This window comes from Saimiri boliviensis, chromosome 11 (genome assembly GCF_048565385.1).
Source record: "Saimiri boliviensis isolate mSaiBol1 chromosome 11, mSaiBol1.pri, whole genome shotgun sequence".
Taxonomy (NCBI): Eukaryota; Metazoa; Chordata; class Mammalia; order Primates; family Cebidae; genus Saimiri; species Saimiri boliviensis.
In genome coordinates this window covers 38,307,416-38,325,573 of record NC_133459.1, presented here as the reverse complement: position 1 = coordinate 38,325,573, position 18,158 = coordinate 38,307,416, and the positions used below count along the sequence as shown (strand labels likewise).

The following is an 18,158-nucleotide window of genomic DNA, read 5'->3' as shown; positions in this document are numbered from 1 at the left end:
GTTGTCACAGTGATGGCAGAGGTGGGTCCTGGCATTTATTGAGGAAAGGATGCTATCTATATATGCAATGCACGTGGACAGTCCCATATAACATAGTCCCATAAAGTGATAGGACTTTCAAATGACCTGCCAGACCCGCATGTAGATGAAAAATCTTTTTGTAATTATTCAACTTTAAACATAGAAACAGAAAATATTTCTGTGCCCTTAAATTCAAACTAAATGTCTAGGAATGCCACCAGCATGTCAATAGAGGGGATGCTTGTGTTTCGTTTCATGGAAGCTTTACAAAAATTCGCTCATCTTTTCAGAAAATCCCATCACCTATGGATATTGCTTGCATTTATAGCTCTTGACGATTCTACCACTAGGTCAACAGTATTCTGAAAACCTCACAAATCTTCTGCTGTATTTGGACCCAAACATTTACCTATTGGATCACCTATTATTTTATTTTAACTTATTTTATGTCACCTTTATTTCACAATGAAGCATTCCATTGAATTTTCAACATGATGCGTGTGGGCGGGTTAAACGGCCCCTAGGCTCTATTCTCGGGTGATGGGCGGGAGGGTGTTAACGATTTATTTGTTACAGAAAGGGGCCCTGGGGTCTCCAGCGGCCGCGAGCTGGGCGGTCCTCCGCGCGCCAGGGGTCGCTGTGGCGCCGCGCGGCCGCGCCGGGTCGCTCTCGCGTGGCCGCCCCGCCTCGGGCCCCCGGGCCGAGTGGGCGGGCACGACTGCGCCCAGGTCGCGAGGCGCCCTTCGACCAGCAGCGCCCGGGGCGGGCGGGTATAAATGGAGCGGTGGCTGCCTCGGCCGCCTCTCTCCGCCCCGGGTCGCCGCCGCCTCCGTCGCTTTCGGGCTCCGCAGCCTGAGGAAAAAAAGAGAAAAAGATAAAAAAAATCCGAAAACGCTTCAAAATCCTTAAAAAAAAAAAAAGGGGGGGAAAGAAAAAGCGAGTCCTCGGAGAACCCGCGGGGAAGTCACTTTCGCACGCTTCCGGCCTGCCCCGCGCCCGTCGCCGCCGCGCTTGGCGTCCATCGGTCTCCGTCGGTCCCGGGGTGAGCCGCCCGCCCGGCCCGCCGCGCCCTCCGCCCCCTCCGCCCGCCCGAGCCCCGCGCCGGCCCCGCGCACCACGTGTCCGCGCTGCCCTTCGCCGCCCGCCTGGGGCTCGCGGAGTCGGCGCCCACAAAGATTTGGTTTCTCTCTGCCCCGGCGGTTGTAATCTTAAACCGCCGGAGCCCGAGGCCTATATTTATAGAGAAACGCGTGTCCGAGGCCGCCGTGGGCAGCGTCCGGTCGCTTCTTATACCCTTCGGAAGGGGATTCCCCATTTAATTTTTCTTCCTACTTTGATTTTTTGAAATTTGGAGCTTCGCACCAGGACCGCGGAGAAGTGCAAAGTCGCGGGGAGGGCCGTATTGTGCGGAGAGCCTTTTGTCTGCGGTGCCGCGGCCGTGGGAGCCGGCCCCCGCCTCGCGTTTCCGTCCAGTCTCCGAGCCCGCCGACTCCAGCTCATCCTCGCCGGTGCCACCTGTGAGCCGCGGCGCGGGCCCCGGCTCCGAGGGCGCCCCTTTTGTCCTGCGGCGAGCCGGATAAGAAGTCCTCCTGGCGGGGCTCGGGGTGGTGGGGGGCGGGGAGATGAACGCTGCGGCCAGCAGCTACCCCATGGCCTCCCTGTACGTGGGCGACCTACACTCGGACGTCACCGAGGCCATGCTGTACGAAAAGTTCAGCCCCGCGGGGCCTGTGCTGTCCATCCGGGTCTGCCGCGATATGATCACCCGCCGCTCCCTGGGCTATGCCTACGTCAACTTCCAGCAGCCGGCTGATGGTGAGTAGAAGCTGTACCCACACGTGCGTGGGAGCCCGGCGGACCCCGGGAGTCGTCTTCCGGCAGGGCCCTCCTGCCGAGGAGGGCGGCCTCAGGACAGCATGTTGCCACCGAAGGTGGGAGCAGGGTGCAGAGGTTGAGAGCACGGACCTGGCATCAGATGACTCAAGTTTCAATCTTGTTTCTACCACTTGCTAACTGGGTGACCTTGGGCTACTCGCTCGTGTTGCTGGTGGTGGGGTTGGAACCCAAGGAGTCTGTAAAACAGGAGGAGACGGAAGTCACTGGCATTCCACTGTGTGTGGTCCTTGTCAGTGGGGCTGGGCTGTTAGAGACCCTTGCTTGTGCCCTCTCACAGGCCTGCCAAAAAGGCGGGACGTGTGAAACACAATTCCCCGCAAAAGTTTTACATTGTAAAGCTCCTGCCCATTCCCCCACTTTTACTAACCTTGACCACCCGATGTGCTGATAAGGGATCCGTCAGGGCAGGCAGGAAGCAGGGGGAAGGATTCTGTGCGTTAAACTCTAGCAGAGACTTGCGTTAGTGTCACAGGAGCTGCGTGAGCCAGGCCGGTTCCTTGGTCAGTGTGTTTGCCACTGGAGTGGAGGAGTGCTTTGCTCTGGACAGATGGTATCCAGGCTCTGCTGTAGAGAGTGGTGTGGAGGTAGTTTGGGGAAGCGTCACTTGAAAGTCTGGGCTGATGGCATTTGTCACCTTAGCTATAACAGTCCTTTGCACTTGTCAGAGCCCTTTTACTTCATCCGATCTGAAGAAAGTGGAACTCCTGAGAAGGAAAAGGAATGCAAAAAGGAAGCCTAGCTGGGACTCCCAGCACAGTGCTCTGCCACCCCAGATTGTGGCCTTAACAGGAGCATGGAGAGGTATGCTGCAGGCGTGGCAGGAGTGAGGCCAGAGGAAACCTGATCAGAGGCTGCACGTGACTCCAGATTAAAAAGGAACAACTGCAGAGATTATGGCTGGGAGAAACAAGCCATTCTATGGCAAAGGATCTCCAGGCTCCTAGTTTCGTCCCCGCTTGGTTCACTGTCTGAGGCCCAGAGTTTACTTGCTCAGGTTGCAACTGAGACCAGAGAATTGGACATGTTGAGAGGGACTAGGTATTGCTACGTCAATCCAGTGTGCTCCAAGCTGAGTTCTGTCTATGGCCATAGGAACGCAAAGAAGGTAGCTGAGCATGGTCATTTTGGGGAATAGTTTATCGCATTAGCTGTTGTCTGTCTTGACTTCTGAACAAAAGTCGTGTCACTTAGAGATAGCAGAAGCTATTGGTCAGTGTGTCTGCCAACACATACTTCTGCAGGACCTCTCTCTGCTATAAATAAGTGCAGCCAGATTTGTCAGACTAAGCCGGCTTGCCTTGTGCAGTGTTGTCTGGAAATAGACGAGGAGCTGTGTTGAAATGGGCTCCTTTACTGCTAATTAATGAAATAGTTTGCGATCCCAGCTGTCTATCTCTGATAGCCATCAAAAGCAAACTCCTCTGTACCTGAACTGTTCCTGACGTGGTTCTGTCTTCTCATCTCCCCTTTCCCCAACTACCCCCATACAGGTGAGCCCACCTTCTGAAGTGGGTGGGGAAAGTTGTTGGAAATAATGAGTGATAATAAATTCTTCTGGCTGATGCAACAGTTGAGCTTGTAGAGCACCAGAGTTGGAGAATTTTGTCCCCCAATTTAAGTGAGATGCTGCTTTGAAGCAAGGAGCAGGTTGTCCTGCTCTGAGCCTGTCTAAATCCCCTCATGGAGGAGGTTCTGGGTGATGTCATTGTCAGTAGATGCCATAGTAGCCTTAAGGAAAAGTGGCCAGCAGATCTGGGTATCTTTGTTGCCATTAGTGATGAGAAGTGTTTTGGCTGGCAGGTGGTGATATATTTTAGCTTTTGTTTCTTTTTTTTCTTTGTTTCTTTCTTTTTTGAGAAGGAGTTTTTCTGTTGTCAACTAGGCTGGAGTGCAATGGTGTGATCTGGACTCACTGCAACCTCCACCTCCTGGGCTCAAATGATTGTCCTGTTTCCACCTCCTGAATAGCTGGGATTACAAGCACCCGCCATCATACACAGCTAATTTTGTATTTTTGGTAGAGATGGGGTTTCTCCATGTTGGTCAGGATGGTCTTGAACTCGACCTGCCTGCCTCCCAAAGTGCTGGGATTACAGGCGTGCGCCTCTGTGCCCAGCCCAGCTTTTGGTTCTTTAAATGGTCTTTGTGGCGCACACATAGACTTGGTTGGGAAGCTGAGGAAGCATTCCAAGGCACTGGAGGGGGAAATTGGTTGGGCCTGTGGGGTAGCCAAACTCCTAGAATTCTACAGAACTCCGATTAAGGCTTCAGAAGACCTGGAAACCAGTAGGTGTGGGGCCTACCACCTGCGCACTGTCTGCTTGGGCAGAAGGTATCGTGGTTTAGTCCTTGTGGTGATAGTGCAGAGAACTTTTCCATATATGACCAGCTGTATCCATTTTGATGATTGATGCTTTTTTGTTTAAGTCAATTTTTGTTCTCAGAAATTGAAAATAAAAGAAACTGGACTAAATTCAGGAATAGCACTTTTTTTTTTCTCCAGATCATTTGTTCCTGGATTGCAGACTAAATGACTTGATAACTTTCAAAATCTGGTATTAGTTTCCTAATCACTAGCTAGCTGCACAGCTTAGTTACTTAAACTTAAGTTTGTTCATTTTGTAAAATGTGTAATTTCAGCTGTCCCACCTAAGTCATGGTGGGTGGTAGTCTGCAAAGTCTCTTCTAAATGGTAAAGCTTGGTCAAATGTGAGGCATTATCATTGGATCTTGATGTCATTAAGGCCACTTAGATTGTCTTCACTTATGACCCCTTTATCCAACAAGGGCACAGACTCAGAGGGGTGTTCAGACTTCTGTCATGAAGTAGAGTCATTAACTGGAACTTACTCTGCCCTTAGTAACAGTGCAGGCTGGAGGAATCTGATGCCCTTTTGTTTTAATAGAGTTGCCTTTTATCAAGGATGATTACCTTGAAAAGTCCTAGAGCAGGCATCCCCAGACTTTTTACACAGGGGGCCAGTTCACTGTCCCTCAGACCATTGGAGGGCCGCCACATACTGTGCTCCTCTCACTGACCACCAATGAAAGAGGTGCCCCTTCCTGAAGTGCAGCTGGGCGGGGGCGGATAAATGGCCTCAGGGGGCCGCATGCGGCCCACGTAGTTTGGGGACGGCTGTCCTAGAGTAATCTGTTCTTAGGATGTTGGCCTGTAGGAGCTGACGTTTTCCATCCCTATTGAAATGTGTTTCTCTCTTACAGCTGAGCGGGCTTTGGACACCATGAACTTTGATGTGATTAAGGGAAAGCCAATCCGCATCATGTGGTCTCAGAGGGATCCCTCTTTGAGAAAATCTGGTGTGGGAAACGTCTTCATCAAGAACCTGGACAAATCTATAGATAACAAGGCACTTTATGATACTTTTTCTGCTTTTGGAAACATTCTATCCTGCAAGGTAAACACTGATTAAATGATTTTAGCAGAAAAATTAATTGAATCTTGAAAACAAGATAAATAACCAAATGGAGAACTACCTTGGAAGTGGGCATCAGGATATGGGAATTTTCAGAATGCTGGGAATGGAATCCTAAAAGTTCCCATGGATAATCTCAGGGGCACACGAAGCATAACCAGCAGGTGCTTTTGTGCACTGTTCTTTCCTCAGCCTGAAGTAGCCTTCCTGTTTTTTTTAGCTTTGGAAAGCCCCAGAAGGTTTTTCTTTTGGGTTGAGGGAAAGGAGCAGACCAGCGAAGTGTCTCTGGTCTTCAGTAAACTTAATCCCTTTAGAAGCATAAATTCGCTGTCTTCCTTCTACACGTCAGTTTTATGCTGAGCACTTCAAAACTTACACAGTGGTGGTGTGTGTGTGTAATGCCACACTACACTGAAAATCTGTTGTGGGCTTGGAAAATGGTTTGTTTTCTTGCAGCCCTGTGGTTTGAATAGGGTACAAGATACCCTGAGGTTCTCATGTCTCTGGAGCTGGCCAGTGGTGCTAAAGTGGTCCACCTTGTCTTTGACATGACAGGTGGTGTGTGATGAGAACGGCTCGAAGGGTTATGCCTTTGTCCACTTCGAGACCCAAGAGGCTGCTGACAAGGCCATCGAGAAGATGAATGGCATGCTCCTCAATGACCGCAAAGTGTGAGTGTCCCAGTCCGGAGCAACAACCATCGCATGAGCCAGCCGTGGCCCCACCTCGGTATTAACTGGCACACACAAGGCGGCTACTGGTTCTCGGCCCAAGTGTGGCCTGCTCCTACCTCTCCACTCCAGGGCTGGTGAGTCTCCCTGCCTGAGCCGTGCCAGCCCTTTTGACTCGCCAAGGTGGGCTTCCTGCCCAAGCCATGGCCTGCCTGCCGCCTCTCCCTTAAAGGCATCTGTCTGTGGGTTTTGTGAGCATCAGCAACTGGGGCTGGCTGGAAGGCAGCTCTAAGCTCACTCTGAGTGGGGGTCTTGGCCAGCGGCAGAGTGGAGAGGGCCCTGGACTGACCAGGAGCTGTATACTAGCAGTGTGACCTTGGCTTTCCTGTGACTCAGGTCTGTCCATGGGTCCCCCGCTAGTGGTTGATGCCAAATTGTCCCCGTGGTTCTCCATTTTCTGACTTATGAATCAATGACCTACTACAAGGCTGGCTCCACAGTAGTACTTGGTGACAATGAAAAATCCCATCCCTTGGAAGAAAAACTTCATAACAGACCTTGTTGCTTTGTTGTGGTTGTTACTGTAGAATGCAGAGAGGGGGAACTTAGCAAAGTCCTGTGGGGAGGAGAAGGGACAATAAGTCTCGGCTGTTAGAAGCAAAAATGATTTTTGTCCTTTGTCTCATTGAATGTACCAAAGGGTGGGTTATATTTATAATGTCTATCCAGTGGTTGATCTACAAATACCACTAAAAAGAAATTTAAAAAATGTCAGCGTATGGATAAGTTTTTTTAAGTATAACAGTACCAAAATGAATAAATTTAAAAAGCAAAGGGTGCCTCTTCGCTCCAACAATCTCATGCCTAGGACTGACCACTGTTAACAGTTTGGTTTGTATCCTTCCAGACCTTTTCTATGCATTTACATAGTTGCACAGAAATGAGCGTTTTAAAAACATGGTCATCAGGTTTCTTCATGAAGGCAGTGTGATGTGGTAGGAGTAGCCCTGGTCTAAGCCAGGAGCCCTGGGGCTGGTCTTCACAGGATAGTCCTGCCTTTTTCTCTTTCTGCTGGGGACTTGGGGTGTCTCTGAGCCTCCTCGGTGGTGGATGGGAATCTCATGTTTTAACCTCTCCTGTCAGCCTTTATCCTGTATTCCTGTGGGTCCCTGGAAATCATGTTTTATTCCTTTGGATGATTGCTGTTCTTCATGATTTCTTTGTAGATTTGTGGGCAGATTCAAATCTCGCAAAGAGCGGGAAGCCGAGCTTGGAGCCAAAGCCAAGGAATTCACCAATGTTTATATCAAAAACTTCGGGGAAGAGGTGGATGATGAGAGTCTGAAAGAGCTATTCAGTCAGTTTGGTAAGTTTTGGGGGTCCTCGTCCCCTTTCACAGTTCACCAGACCTGTCTGTTCCTAAGAGATGAGGACACTGCACCAGAGATTTGCTTCAAGTGAGTTTCTAGAGGGAAGCCTTCTCTCTAGCTATGCTAGAAACGGTGTTACTAATAGTTTTGTCCTTTGGTAATAGGTAAGACCCTGAGTGTCAAGGTGATGAGAGATCCCAACGGGAAATCCAAAGGCTTTGGCTTTGTGAGTTACGAAAAACATGAGGATGCTAATAAGGTGAGTGTACCACAAAGGCTGGAAAAGCTTGTAAGAGGTGGCCTCAGAGTATGGGTAGGGTCTTGCTAGCATCTAGCTAGAGCTGGGATGGTCCGAGTATCTAGTAGTAGATGTATCATTCATTACTATACTCTGTGATCATCTTCCTGGGTTCCACATGCTAATGTATTGTGTAGGTGTTTACAAAGCACTTGGCACATACCTGTCACCTCAGCTACCAGTTATGGAAAGAATAAGACAGATGTTTGTTCCCTACATAGGTGAGAGGACTAAAGCCCAGGGAGTGCTGATTTGATAACAGCACAGCAGCTACTTGTGGGCAAAGCATTGTGCCAGACCCTCAACATTTATCGCTTCAGTACCCACACAAGCACCTGCAGAATTTACTGGCAGCCAGAAGATTATCACCCTAGGCTCATGTCACCACAATTGTGTTTATACACCTGTACTGTCTCTATATTATCTAGATCAATAACCCATTTAAATATTAACCTCACTTTACAGATGAGGAAGTTTGGATTTGTGTGACAGGTGGAATGAATTTAGTTTTCAGTCCTAAGTTGGGACTTAGACCTTTAGAATAAGGCCCCATCTCTGTAACTTGATTTTAAAGGCGTATTTTTCCTCTCTAGGCTGTGGAAGAGATGAATGGAAAAGAAATAAGTGGGAAAATCATATTTGTAGGCCGTGCACAAAAGAAAGTAGAACGGCAGGCAGAGTTAAAACGGAAATTTGAGCAGTTGAAACAGGAGAGAATTAGTCGGTATCAGGTAAGGTGGTCTTGGTCCAGCCTAGCAATGGGATTTGCCGTGAAATGTTTGCAGAACACCCTTATGATTAGCAGGCTTTGTTTTTTGGGAGTTGGAGTCTGTTCTTCCTCCCATTTCCCCCAGGAATATCAGGCTTAAAAGGATATATGCCTACCACATAGGACTGATTATTACAGAACCAGAGACAAGAGAAATGAGGTTACTCATCAAGAAGTTCTCTGTTCTGGAAGCCTCAGCCTGTTGCTTTTAGCCATGCAGGTTCCTTTTACTTAAATGAGACTCCTTTGTTTGGCATGGCTTCAAGAAGACCCCTGCTGGGGTGAAGTGGTCACAAGAGCAGCTCTGGGGAGAAGTGACAAAAGGTGACTGCACTGATGATCCTGTCAGTTTCAGGGCAGTAGTTTCACAACTTGGGGCTTGTATCAGAATCATCAGCAGAGCTTGTTAAAACAGATAGCTGAGCTCTGGCCCCAGAGTTTCTGATTCCTTGGGTTTGGGGTCTGGCCTGAGAATTTCATTTCTAACAAGTTCCCAAAGATGCTGGTGCTCCTGGTCTGGGGGCCACCCTTTGGGAACCACTTTCTTAGGGAATATTTGTGGTATAGAAGTGCAGTTACAGTCATCTTTTTCCTTCAGGGGGTGAATCTCTACATTAAGAACTTGGATGATACTATTGATGATGAGAAATTAAGGAAAGAGTTTTCTCCTTTTGGATCAATCACCAGTGCTAAGGTATTACAATACTGAGATTTGGGGATCGAAAGCAGTAGTATTCTATTACAGGCTTATTGGCATTTGTTCCATTGAAGGAATTGGATTTAAATTTTGTTCATTTCTGAGAGTAACTACATTTTTCTAGCAAATTCCTCCTTGCCTTCAATTACTCATCAAAGCATACATTCTGGGAGAATGGCATTTCGTTAGATTAACATTACACTCTTTCCCAAGCACTGGCGTCTGCAGAGGAATTTGGCCCAGCCCCTCCCTGCCAACCCAGAGCACCTGAATCTTTCCCATTCCTTGCTGCTTCGTGCCGGTGTGGGGACAGATGGTGCTACAGTATGAGCAGAGGAAATCCAGACAGGTTGTTTTCCATTTGTCTTGGGGCCTGTCTCTACAGCTCTGCCACATTTTCTCCTTGGGAATTAAGGTATTTTGAAGATTCTGGAGGTGGGCCTGGGAACTTCTATCCTGGTCTTATAAAGAGAGGAAAGGGGTGTGGAAGGTTGTTTTTCCATGTTTCATAGTGTGCATCATTTGCTTGATTTTCTCTGATAATCATATCAACAAAGTTAGCAGGGCAAGTAGGAGCCTTATTTTACAGTTACAGAATTTTAGTCCTTGAACAAGAGAATGCTGACTACATGGGGATGATGTACAGCTTATCCTTGGCACTTTGCGAGCAGGATGGAAACTGGTGGCATCGGAACATTTTGGGTTATGGCCTGATGCAGACTCTGGTCTTGCTCAGCAGAGGTGTGTCAGATGCCACAAAGTCCTTTAGTGGATGGGAAGGGAAGCCATGTGGGCTGGTAAAGGCCTAGTGGCCCTGCCCTGCCTCTTAGTGGGAGTTCCTCCCAACCTGGGAATGTTGTGCAAAGCAGTGTTATCAGTTGTAGTAGGGAGTTGGCCAGAAGCCAGCTGCAAGTTTGCCCACTTCCTTACCCTTTCCTTTTTTGCAATTGATCCCCTTGACTGGCCCCCATGGATGTAAGGAGCGATAGTCTCTCCTTGCTTATCTGCCTGGTAGTCAAGTTGGCATTTAAGAAGGAAGCAAAAGAGCCATACCTTGAATTGTCAGTCACCATTTTCAAGATCATGGTGTGGCATTTTTTTTTCACATACCTAACTGACCCACCTCACTGACAGAGTTGTGGAGTGATGAACATCTTTACTGTCCCAACATCCACTTCAGGAGGCTCTCTGGGCCATTAACTAAGACATAAAGCAATGACAGGCACACCAGAGAAGACAGTGAATAGCCTCTTCAAATAAGGAAAAATGCCATTTGTGAATGATGTACTTAATGTGGAAAAAGACTGCCTGAACCAGTAGACCTGTGGCTTTGTAGCTGTTCGGAGTATATATAATGGAAATTGAGCCTCAGGAGGGCAAGTAAGACTAGAATCTAGGCTGCCTATCTCTGAGCTGGTCATCTCATTGAATTAATGGTGGCAGTCTTTCTTTTTTTTTTCTTTTTTTCCTCAGACACGGAGTCTTGCTCTGTCGCCCAGGTTGGAGTGCAGTGGTGCAATCTCAGCTCACTGCAGCCTCCGCCTCCTGGGTTCAAGCGATTCTCCTGCTTCAGCCTCTTGAGTAGCTGGGACTACAAGGGCACGTGCCACCACGCCTGGCTAATTTTCTGTATTTTTAGTAGAGTCAGGGTTTCACTGTGTTAGCCAGGATGGTCTCGATCTGCTGACCTCAGATTCGGCCTCCCAAAGTGTTGGTGTAACAGGTGTGAGCCACTGTGCCCAGCCTACCTGAGCATTTTATAACTCTTATTCAGTGGTATTGCAAAAGCGTTATCCTGACGTTGCTAAGAGCTTGTTAGAGTTTTGTCCACCGAGGTCTTAGGGCAGATGAGATCTGAAAATAAACTTCTCAGCACTACTGTCAAGATGTTTTGTGGTTACCCAGGGATAGCTATCCTCCAGGTATCAGGAAACATCTTTGGGTTCCCAGTTTTAACATTAGCCATATTATAGTGTTTTGGAACTTTAGCATCACCTAGGGACTTGAAAATGCCTAGGTGCCTTAGAGGTTGTGACTTAGTTGGTCTGAGGTAAATCCTATGCCAAGTTTGAACCCCTGACCTAGACTCTGACTGCAGCAGAACCCACGATTTCTGGTTCTTCTGAATAGTTCCCTGCCCACCCAGGGACATCTCTTTTTCCCGTCTTATTTGTGGGTTTGCTTTGTTTTTTTGAGTTGGGCTCTTGCTATATTGCTCCAGCTGGTCTCAACCTGCTAAGCTCAAGCAGCCCTCCCACCTCAGCCTTCAGAAGAGCTGGGATTACAGGTATGAGCCACCCCACCCAGCCAGGGACACCTTATTTCTTAAGTAGCTGGTCTCATTTTGTAGGTAATGTTGGAAGATGGAAGAAGCAAAGGGTTTGGCTTCGTCTGCTTCTCATCTCCTGAAGAGGCAACCAAAGCAGTCACTGAGATGAATGGACGCATTGTGGGTTCGAAACCACTGTATGTTGCCCTGGCCCAGAGGAAGGAAGAGAGAAAGGCTCACCTGACCAACCAGTATATGCAACGTGTGGCTGGAATGAGAGCACTTCCTGCCAATGCCATCTTAAATCAGTTCCAGCCTGCAGCGGGTGGTTACTTCGTGCCAGCAGTCCCACAGGTGGGTGTGCCATATAGTCACAGCTCTTGGGAACCTGCCTGCTGGCAGTATTATGCAGTGGTTGGGGAGAGGGACTTCTGATTATTAGAGATCTAGAGTGTCAGAATAAGGACCCTTTAAGTAAAAATGAGGGACTTAGCCATGGTCACACACACCCACAGTGGCAATGGTAGAATTAAACAGTCCCCATTAGCTGACCGCTTAGCTTTTGAATAGAAAGAAGGTGTATTCTAAATAATTAGCTTAGGTCCTGGTTAGTGAGATGAGCTACTGCTCTAGTGTGGGTTCAGTCCTTAAAAGGGCGTTGGGGTGTATTCTTCTGTCTTACAGGCTCAGGGAAGGCCTCCCTATTATACACCTAACCAGTTAGCGCAGATGAGGCCTAATCCACGCTGGCAGCAAGGTGGGAGACCTCAAGGTAGGTGGTGGGGAACAGTGATCTGACGGCCTAGGATATACCTGTCCTGGTCTCCCCTGCCTTTCCTGCTTTCCCACTCTGAGGCAGTCTAGGCTCTGGTCCACTTCACTTCTCAGCGATGTGCAATTTTTCTCTTTTTCATTAGGCTTCCAAGGAATGCCAAGTGCTATACGCCAGTCTGGGCCTCGTCCAGCTCTTCGCCATCTGGCTCCAACTGGTAATGCTCCGGCCTCTCGTGGCCTCCCTACTACCACTCAGAGAGTCGGTGAGCAAACTGGCCTTTAGAAGCGTGGCCCGGGGAGGAGGGAGTCAGGATGACTAGGCTCTGCCCTGGGTTGGTCAGTGTGTTGGGCTCGAATTTATCGAGTCCTCGTTCTGTCATCTCAGCTGTGTGCTTAGGTAGGCACTTCAGGAGCAGAGAAACGATAGGAGTTCTAGGTGTGTCCGTTGCTTTTAACATTCTTTGCTCATCGGTGACTCACGTGAAAAAGGTTAGTTGTAGAAGTTTGCTAGCTGGATGATACAGAGGCAGCCTGTTCTCTTGGGTGGGTGAGGAATACAAGGAAACAGTTTTTACAGACTATGTCCTGTATTCCAAGATGCGGAAAGAGTTGGATGTTAACCTTTGGCTCATCCTTGAAAGTAGCAGTAGAGGCCCCCTGTGCAATGTGTTGTGTAAACATGCTTTGAAATTTCTCCTCCGTGGGACGTGGCCAATCGGACATCTGCCGCCAAAACTGATGTGCATTTGCTGGTCTGTTGTAGGGTCTGAGTGCCCGGACCGCTTGGCTATGGACTTTGGTGGGGCTGGTGCCGCCCAGCAAGGGCTGACTGACAGCTGCCAGTCTGGAGGTGGTATTGGATGCACACAGAAGGGGGAAAGATGGGATTTGACGGGTCTTTGCCCAGACTGATGGGCTTTAATTGTATTTGTTCTTTCCCTAAGGCGTTCCCACAGCTGTGCAGAACTTAGCGCCACGCGCTGCTGTTGCTGCTGCTGCTCCCCGGGCTGTTGCCCCCTACAAATACGCCTCCAGTGTCCGCAGCCCTCATCCTGCCATACAGCCTCTGCAGGTGAGGTCCACCAAACAGAATGCTTAAAAGGATTTCCCCCATTTCCACTTGATGTAAAGGAAGTTTTGCTTTGATTCCTTCAACAGGTATTGAATGCCTGCTCTGTGTTATGATGCTATGTTCTGATTTCACTGTCCCTGCCCTTCAGGGGCTCACTAGTGGAAGAGAAGGGGCTTAAAAGTGCTCTTCTGAATGACAGTCACTCAGAAATGCATCAGAGGGGGCAGCCAGTGCTCTCTCATTACGATATAACGTGCTCACTCAGCTCTTTGAGCCTCCGGGTCACTTCCACATCCAGTGACCTTATTGGATCTTTGGCTGCTCTGTAAGATGTGATTGGTACATTGAGGCAGGAAATAACTTCAACTTGCAGATTGGATGTTCACCGTCAAAGCTGTAAAGTGTGTAGGAGGGGATGGGGTTGAACCCAGAGCTTAGATTTTCTAAGCTATAACTTGCTGTCTCTAGAGCTGTGCTCTAGATGCAACTAGTTTATTTCAGAGCTTAATAGCAGTTTGCTGTGGAGGTGCCACACTAAGCCTTCAGGCCCGTAAGCTGCTTAGATTACTCTTTAACTGTCCTGTCTCATACTCGATAAGTTGGGGATTTCTTAGAACTTGATGCTATATAAAATACCTTTTTTTTTTTTGACTAGCATTGACATTGCATGTTGACAGTTTTTAAGCATTTTTAAGCATTTGTTACAAAAACACTTGGTACGATTAAGGTGATGTGGAATGTAATTATAAATGTGTTGATAATTACACACTTTGACTCAGTCTGCACTGGGAATTACCCTAAGGGAAAACTGATTTTTAGGAAAAGGTTATATACAAGTGTTCACTTTACCCTTAAACGTATAACAAGGCTTTGCATTCTTCAGTAACTTTGGGTATTATTAAGGAAGTATCAGGACATGCTTGCCTGGCACCATAGGTTTGTTTTATTATTTACGTTTCACTTTGATTTCTGATAGCATGCCATTTTAATTGTAATTGTTTGTGTTTATGTCCATATCACTCTTGTTTCTCACCACACCCCTCGGTTTTTCAAGGACTGAAATTAGTTACTTGAGAGCAAGGACAGCCACCTCGTTCACGTAGTCAGATGTTCAGATATTGAACAGGCTCTCAAACACCATCAAGTGTTAACATTTCCTCCATGCTAACCCACTGCCTCTCCTGGTTCTCAGGCACAGCCTGCGGTCCATGTGCAGGGGCAGGAGCCACTGACTGCCTCCATGCTGGCTGCAGCACCCCCCCAGGAACAGAAGCAGATGCTGGGTGAGTGACCCACTTGCTTGCAGAACAAGATGGGGCCAGAGTCTGGTGCCAACTAGGACACCAGTGTACATTGTTTACTGGGATTTGATTTTTTTTATTAACTACCCTTCCCATAGGAGAACGCTTATTCCCACTCATCCAAACAATGCATTCAAACCTGGCTGGAAAAATCACGGGAATGCTGCTGGAAATCGACAACTCTGAGCTGCTGCACATGTTAGAATCCCCTGAGTCTCTCCGCTCCAAGGTGAGCTGGGGCTCAGACCTTAGAGCTTCAGCTCTCAGCTTGGGAAGAGTGGGGGCAAACTTGTACTGCTGCCACTGACCCCTCTCTTCATGCCTTGACTGACTGGGGGCTGCTGTGGGTATTTGGGGAAGCAGTCGGCACCAGAAGCCTAGAATCATCTGTGCGGTTGGCCTTGGTCCACCACTAGGTCTGGGCACTAGGGAGGGGTGGAGTAGTTCTCCTAGCTTCACTGACCACCTGGAGATTTCTTGCAGGTAGATGAAGCTGTAGCAGTTCTACAGGCTCATCATGCCAAGAAAGAAGCTGCCCAGAAGGTGGGCGCTGTTGCTGCTGCTACCTCTTAGACAAGAAAAAACCGTATGTGTGGCTATTTTCATTTTCTGCAATGGTTTCGATTTGTGAATGTGATCCTGAAAGAATGAGGCAGTGGATAGAGCCATTTTCTGCCATTTAACCTGGTAACCTGGGCAGGCTGTTCCCTAAACTTTTTCTGTCATCTGGATGAGTTAATAGGGAGAAAGGAAATTATAGATTGTGAGTTAAAAGGAGCCGCTTTCTCCCTGAAGAGCCACCTCCTCAAAGCGTTAAGAATCGCCTTTCTCATAATTGGATCCCAAAGCCTTGTTCTCGTGAGCATTGTCTTTGTGGTTTGACCTGAGGTTGTATATATTCTCTCTGCTTAGCTCTGGGAATACAATAAACATAAAAGACCTTGGTGTCGAGGGTCATGGTCTAGTGGGAGAGACAGGGACACCTGATAAGGGTTAGTTACGTGGAGTGTGTTGCAGGTGTCGTCTTATGAGGACTGTGGACTTCGCAGGCTTGAGTGAATAAAGGTCAGCTAGTACTGGTGATGGTGGTGGGTGCTCCAGATAGAGAAAGAAGAGACAGTAAAATGAGCTAAGGAAAAAGCATGTGGTAAGGACCAGAGCTGGTGCGTCGGGAGGGTTGACTTGGCATAGTCATGATCCTCTTGTCAAGGGCCTCAGGAGCCTTGTCATCTAGTGGTAGAGACCAGAGATGGTGCTAAACATCGTACAAGTGCACAGGAGGACAGACCCAACAGAATGCCCAAAGTGTCAGTACTGCTGAGGTTGAGAAACCCTCTTCTAGACTACCTTCCTTTATCTACTAGATGGTAATGAATATCTAAATTATTTAATTATGCATTTATTTGTGTTGGTGCTTTTCTTTACAGGATTCAAAAGCCAAATAACCCCTCATGGAATTCAGCTCAAGGTTTGAAGACTTCCTAGCTTGTCCTATGGACCTCAACACCAAGAACTACAAATTGCAAATTTAATAGGTCATTTTGTATCAAAAGGTCAATTATGAAGCACCTAGAATTTTTCAATTATACGAATATATTCTCTGGGTTCTGCTGTGGCCCAGACAGTGTTAACTTTTTTTTTTTCTATTGTGGGTTTTGATTTTTCCCCCCAGAAATTGGTTTTATTTGATGTACCCAAGTCTTACGTTTCTCAATAAAGAAAAAAAATCTCCATAAAACTGCCTCCGTCTCTGACCACAGTTTTACTCTATGAATTCCAGTTTTCACTGGAAGTAACTTTAGGATATGAATTGGTTCCAATGATAGCTTATTTCTTGATTTGAAGCTGACAATTTTAAGGTTAGCAAATATATGGAACTTGTTAAACATCCTATCCCAGGGCATTCTGTTATAGTATATTAATCCTTCCCCCTCTTTTTTTTTTTTTTGAGACGGAGTTTCGCTCTTGTTACCCAGGCTGGAGTGCAATGGCGCGATCTATTAATCCCCTTTAACTTAACAGGGAACAGAGATCTGATGTGGTCAGGGCAGAGTGGGGTTGGCACACTCCCCAAGGACATAGGGTGAGATCTGCAGATCTCAGCTGGTTAGTTGAGCCCTGTCCTTCCCTTCCTGATCTCAGTTGGGGTTTGTCCTGGCCCCTCTGTCCTGCAGTCAGTTTATGCTGCATGCGAGTCAGTAGATAGAGTTGCCTAGATTGTGCAACCAAGGTTTCCCCTGGCAGTGGGAAAATGTTTGGGAGATCTCTGACTATAGCAAGTGGCGAGGTCCTCAGTGTTTGTTATTCCTTTGATGCTCAAAGTGACAGTAAAGTGACATCCTAAAGGCCACGATCACATCTTTGTAGCGTACTTTCCCTGCGGCTCCCACGTTGCTTGCTTTCCTTCCTGGAACTTTTGTGGTCCTTCTGTAGGGCCCCACCCAGGCAGTTCTTAGAATGTTCATCCCTCTTGGTGGGCTCCTTTTCCTTAAGGTCTGGTGTCACCTTAAGAGATCTAAATACGTCCTTCCGGACAGCCCCTTCTCTTAGTGCCATGCCGGATGGGGCGGGGGCACGATGCGGGCTTCCGGCGGAAGCGCTGAAAGCAAGATGGCGACCGCCGGAAGGGTCCGCTATGCTGGCGTGGAGCGAGCCGGGGTCCCCGCGGGCAGTGCCAAGATTGAGCCGGGAATGGGCAGAGTGGAAAGGGTGCGGGCCCGTGGCCCCATGCGTCATGAGCCAGGTCTCCTGTAGGGCTTCACGCTCTCGACCTGTGAATGGTGCCCGCTAGCGCTGCCCAGATCCCTTTTCCCTACCCCTTCCAACCCTGGACCCAGAGCGGTAGCTGCGATCTGTTATCGTGACCTCAACCCTCATTCCAGACTGGCGCCCGGTTGTTCCACAAACTCTATTACCTCTGGCCCATTAGAGGAAGGAGGCCCCAGAATAGCTGGGAAATTTCGAGAACGGCCTCACTGTGCGGATTGGTGAATGCTGTGATGCGGCTGTATGATGGACAGTGATGTTGAAAGCCAGACTAGAGAATGACTTCTCCATCCGGAGAGGTGAGGGTAAACTTCCGGGATGCTCTGAGTCCAGAGATGGATTTGAAACATGCAGAGTTAATCAAGCATCTCAGATGGGAGCTAGGCTGTTGCCTGAATGGAGACAAGCAGCAAGAGCCAAAACCAAGAGTCTGGCACTTGGGGGCAAATAGTTTGGCATTGGAGACAAGGGGGAAAAAGGCAAGAGGGTGGGACCTAGATTATGAAGGTTTTATATGCCATACTAAGAAATGCAGATTTTTTTCCGTTGGCCATTGGACTGCTTTTGAAGAATACCAACCAGAAGAGTCATGTAACCATATTTGTATTTTCTTTGGATAATGAAGGAGGGAAAGGCGATCGCGTTCAGGAAATTGTCACCATACCCAGGGACAAAATGTAGGTCAGAAGAGGGTTGGGGAGACGAGTGTACCTCACAAGTGATTTTGTTATACCCAGAAAAGTATTGGGACCCCACCCTTCCTTTCTTCCCTGTGCTCATGTTAACAAGGTATTGGAGCAGCTGCATCAAAAGTGTGGAG

The 18,158-nt window shown here is 48.1% G+C and overlaps 1 protein-coding gene and 1 non-coding gene across 6 annotated transcripts; both read left to right on the top strand.

Annotated features, from left to right (window-relative positions):
- The first annotated feature begins 752 nt into the window (after nucleotides 1-752).
- Nucleotides 753-16,313, top strand: PABPC4 (poly(A) binding protein cytoplasmic 4). 5 transcript variants are annotated; one of them, XM_010347563.3, is made up of 16 exons: nucleotides 753-1,836; nucleotides 5,140-5,333; nucleotides 5,907-6,022; nucleotides 7,249-7,388; nucleotides 7,557-7,651; nucleotides 8,284-8,421; nucleotides 9,058-9,153; nucleotides 11,507-11,779; nucleotides 12,110-12,197; nucleotides 12,343-12,462; nucleotides 12,963-13,049; nucleotides 13,144-13,271; nucleotides 14,464-14,554; nucleotides 14,671-14,801; nucleotides 15,056-15,115; nucleotides 16,000-16,313. In XM_010347563.3, the coding sequence occupies exons 1-16, from the start codon at nucleotides 1,644-1,646 to the stop codon at nucleotides 16,015-16,017; spliced, it is 1,968 nt and encodes a 655-aa protein (XP_010345865.1). In that variant the 5' UTR covers nucleotides 753-1,643; the 3' UTR covers nucleotides 16,018-16,313. The 5 variants fall into 5 exon arrangements, with proteins under 5 accessions (XP_010345865.1, XP_003937075.1, XP_003937074.1 ...); XM_003937026.4 differs by having other exon boundaries at nucleotides 754-1,836; nucleotides 12,343-12,414; nucleotides 15,056-15,158; XM_003937025.4 differs by having other exon boundaries at nucleotides 754-1,836; nucleotides 15,056-15,158.
- On the top strand, nucleotides 9,420-9,554 carry LOC120366233 (small nucleolar RNA SNORA55). The gene has a single exon (XR_005580968.1). It is a non-coding gene; the product is annotated as a small nucleolar RNA SNORA55 (small nucleolar RNA).
- Nucleotides 16,314-18,158: the final 1,845 nt, after the last annotated feature.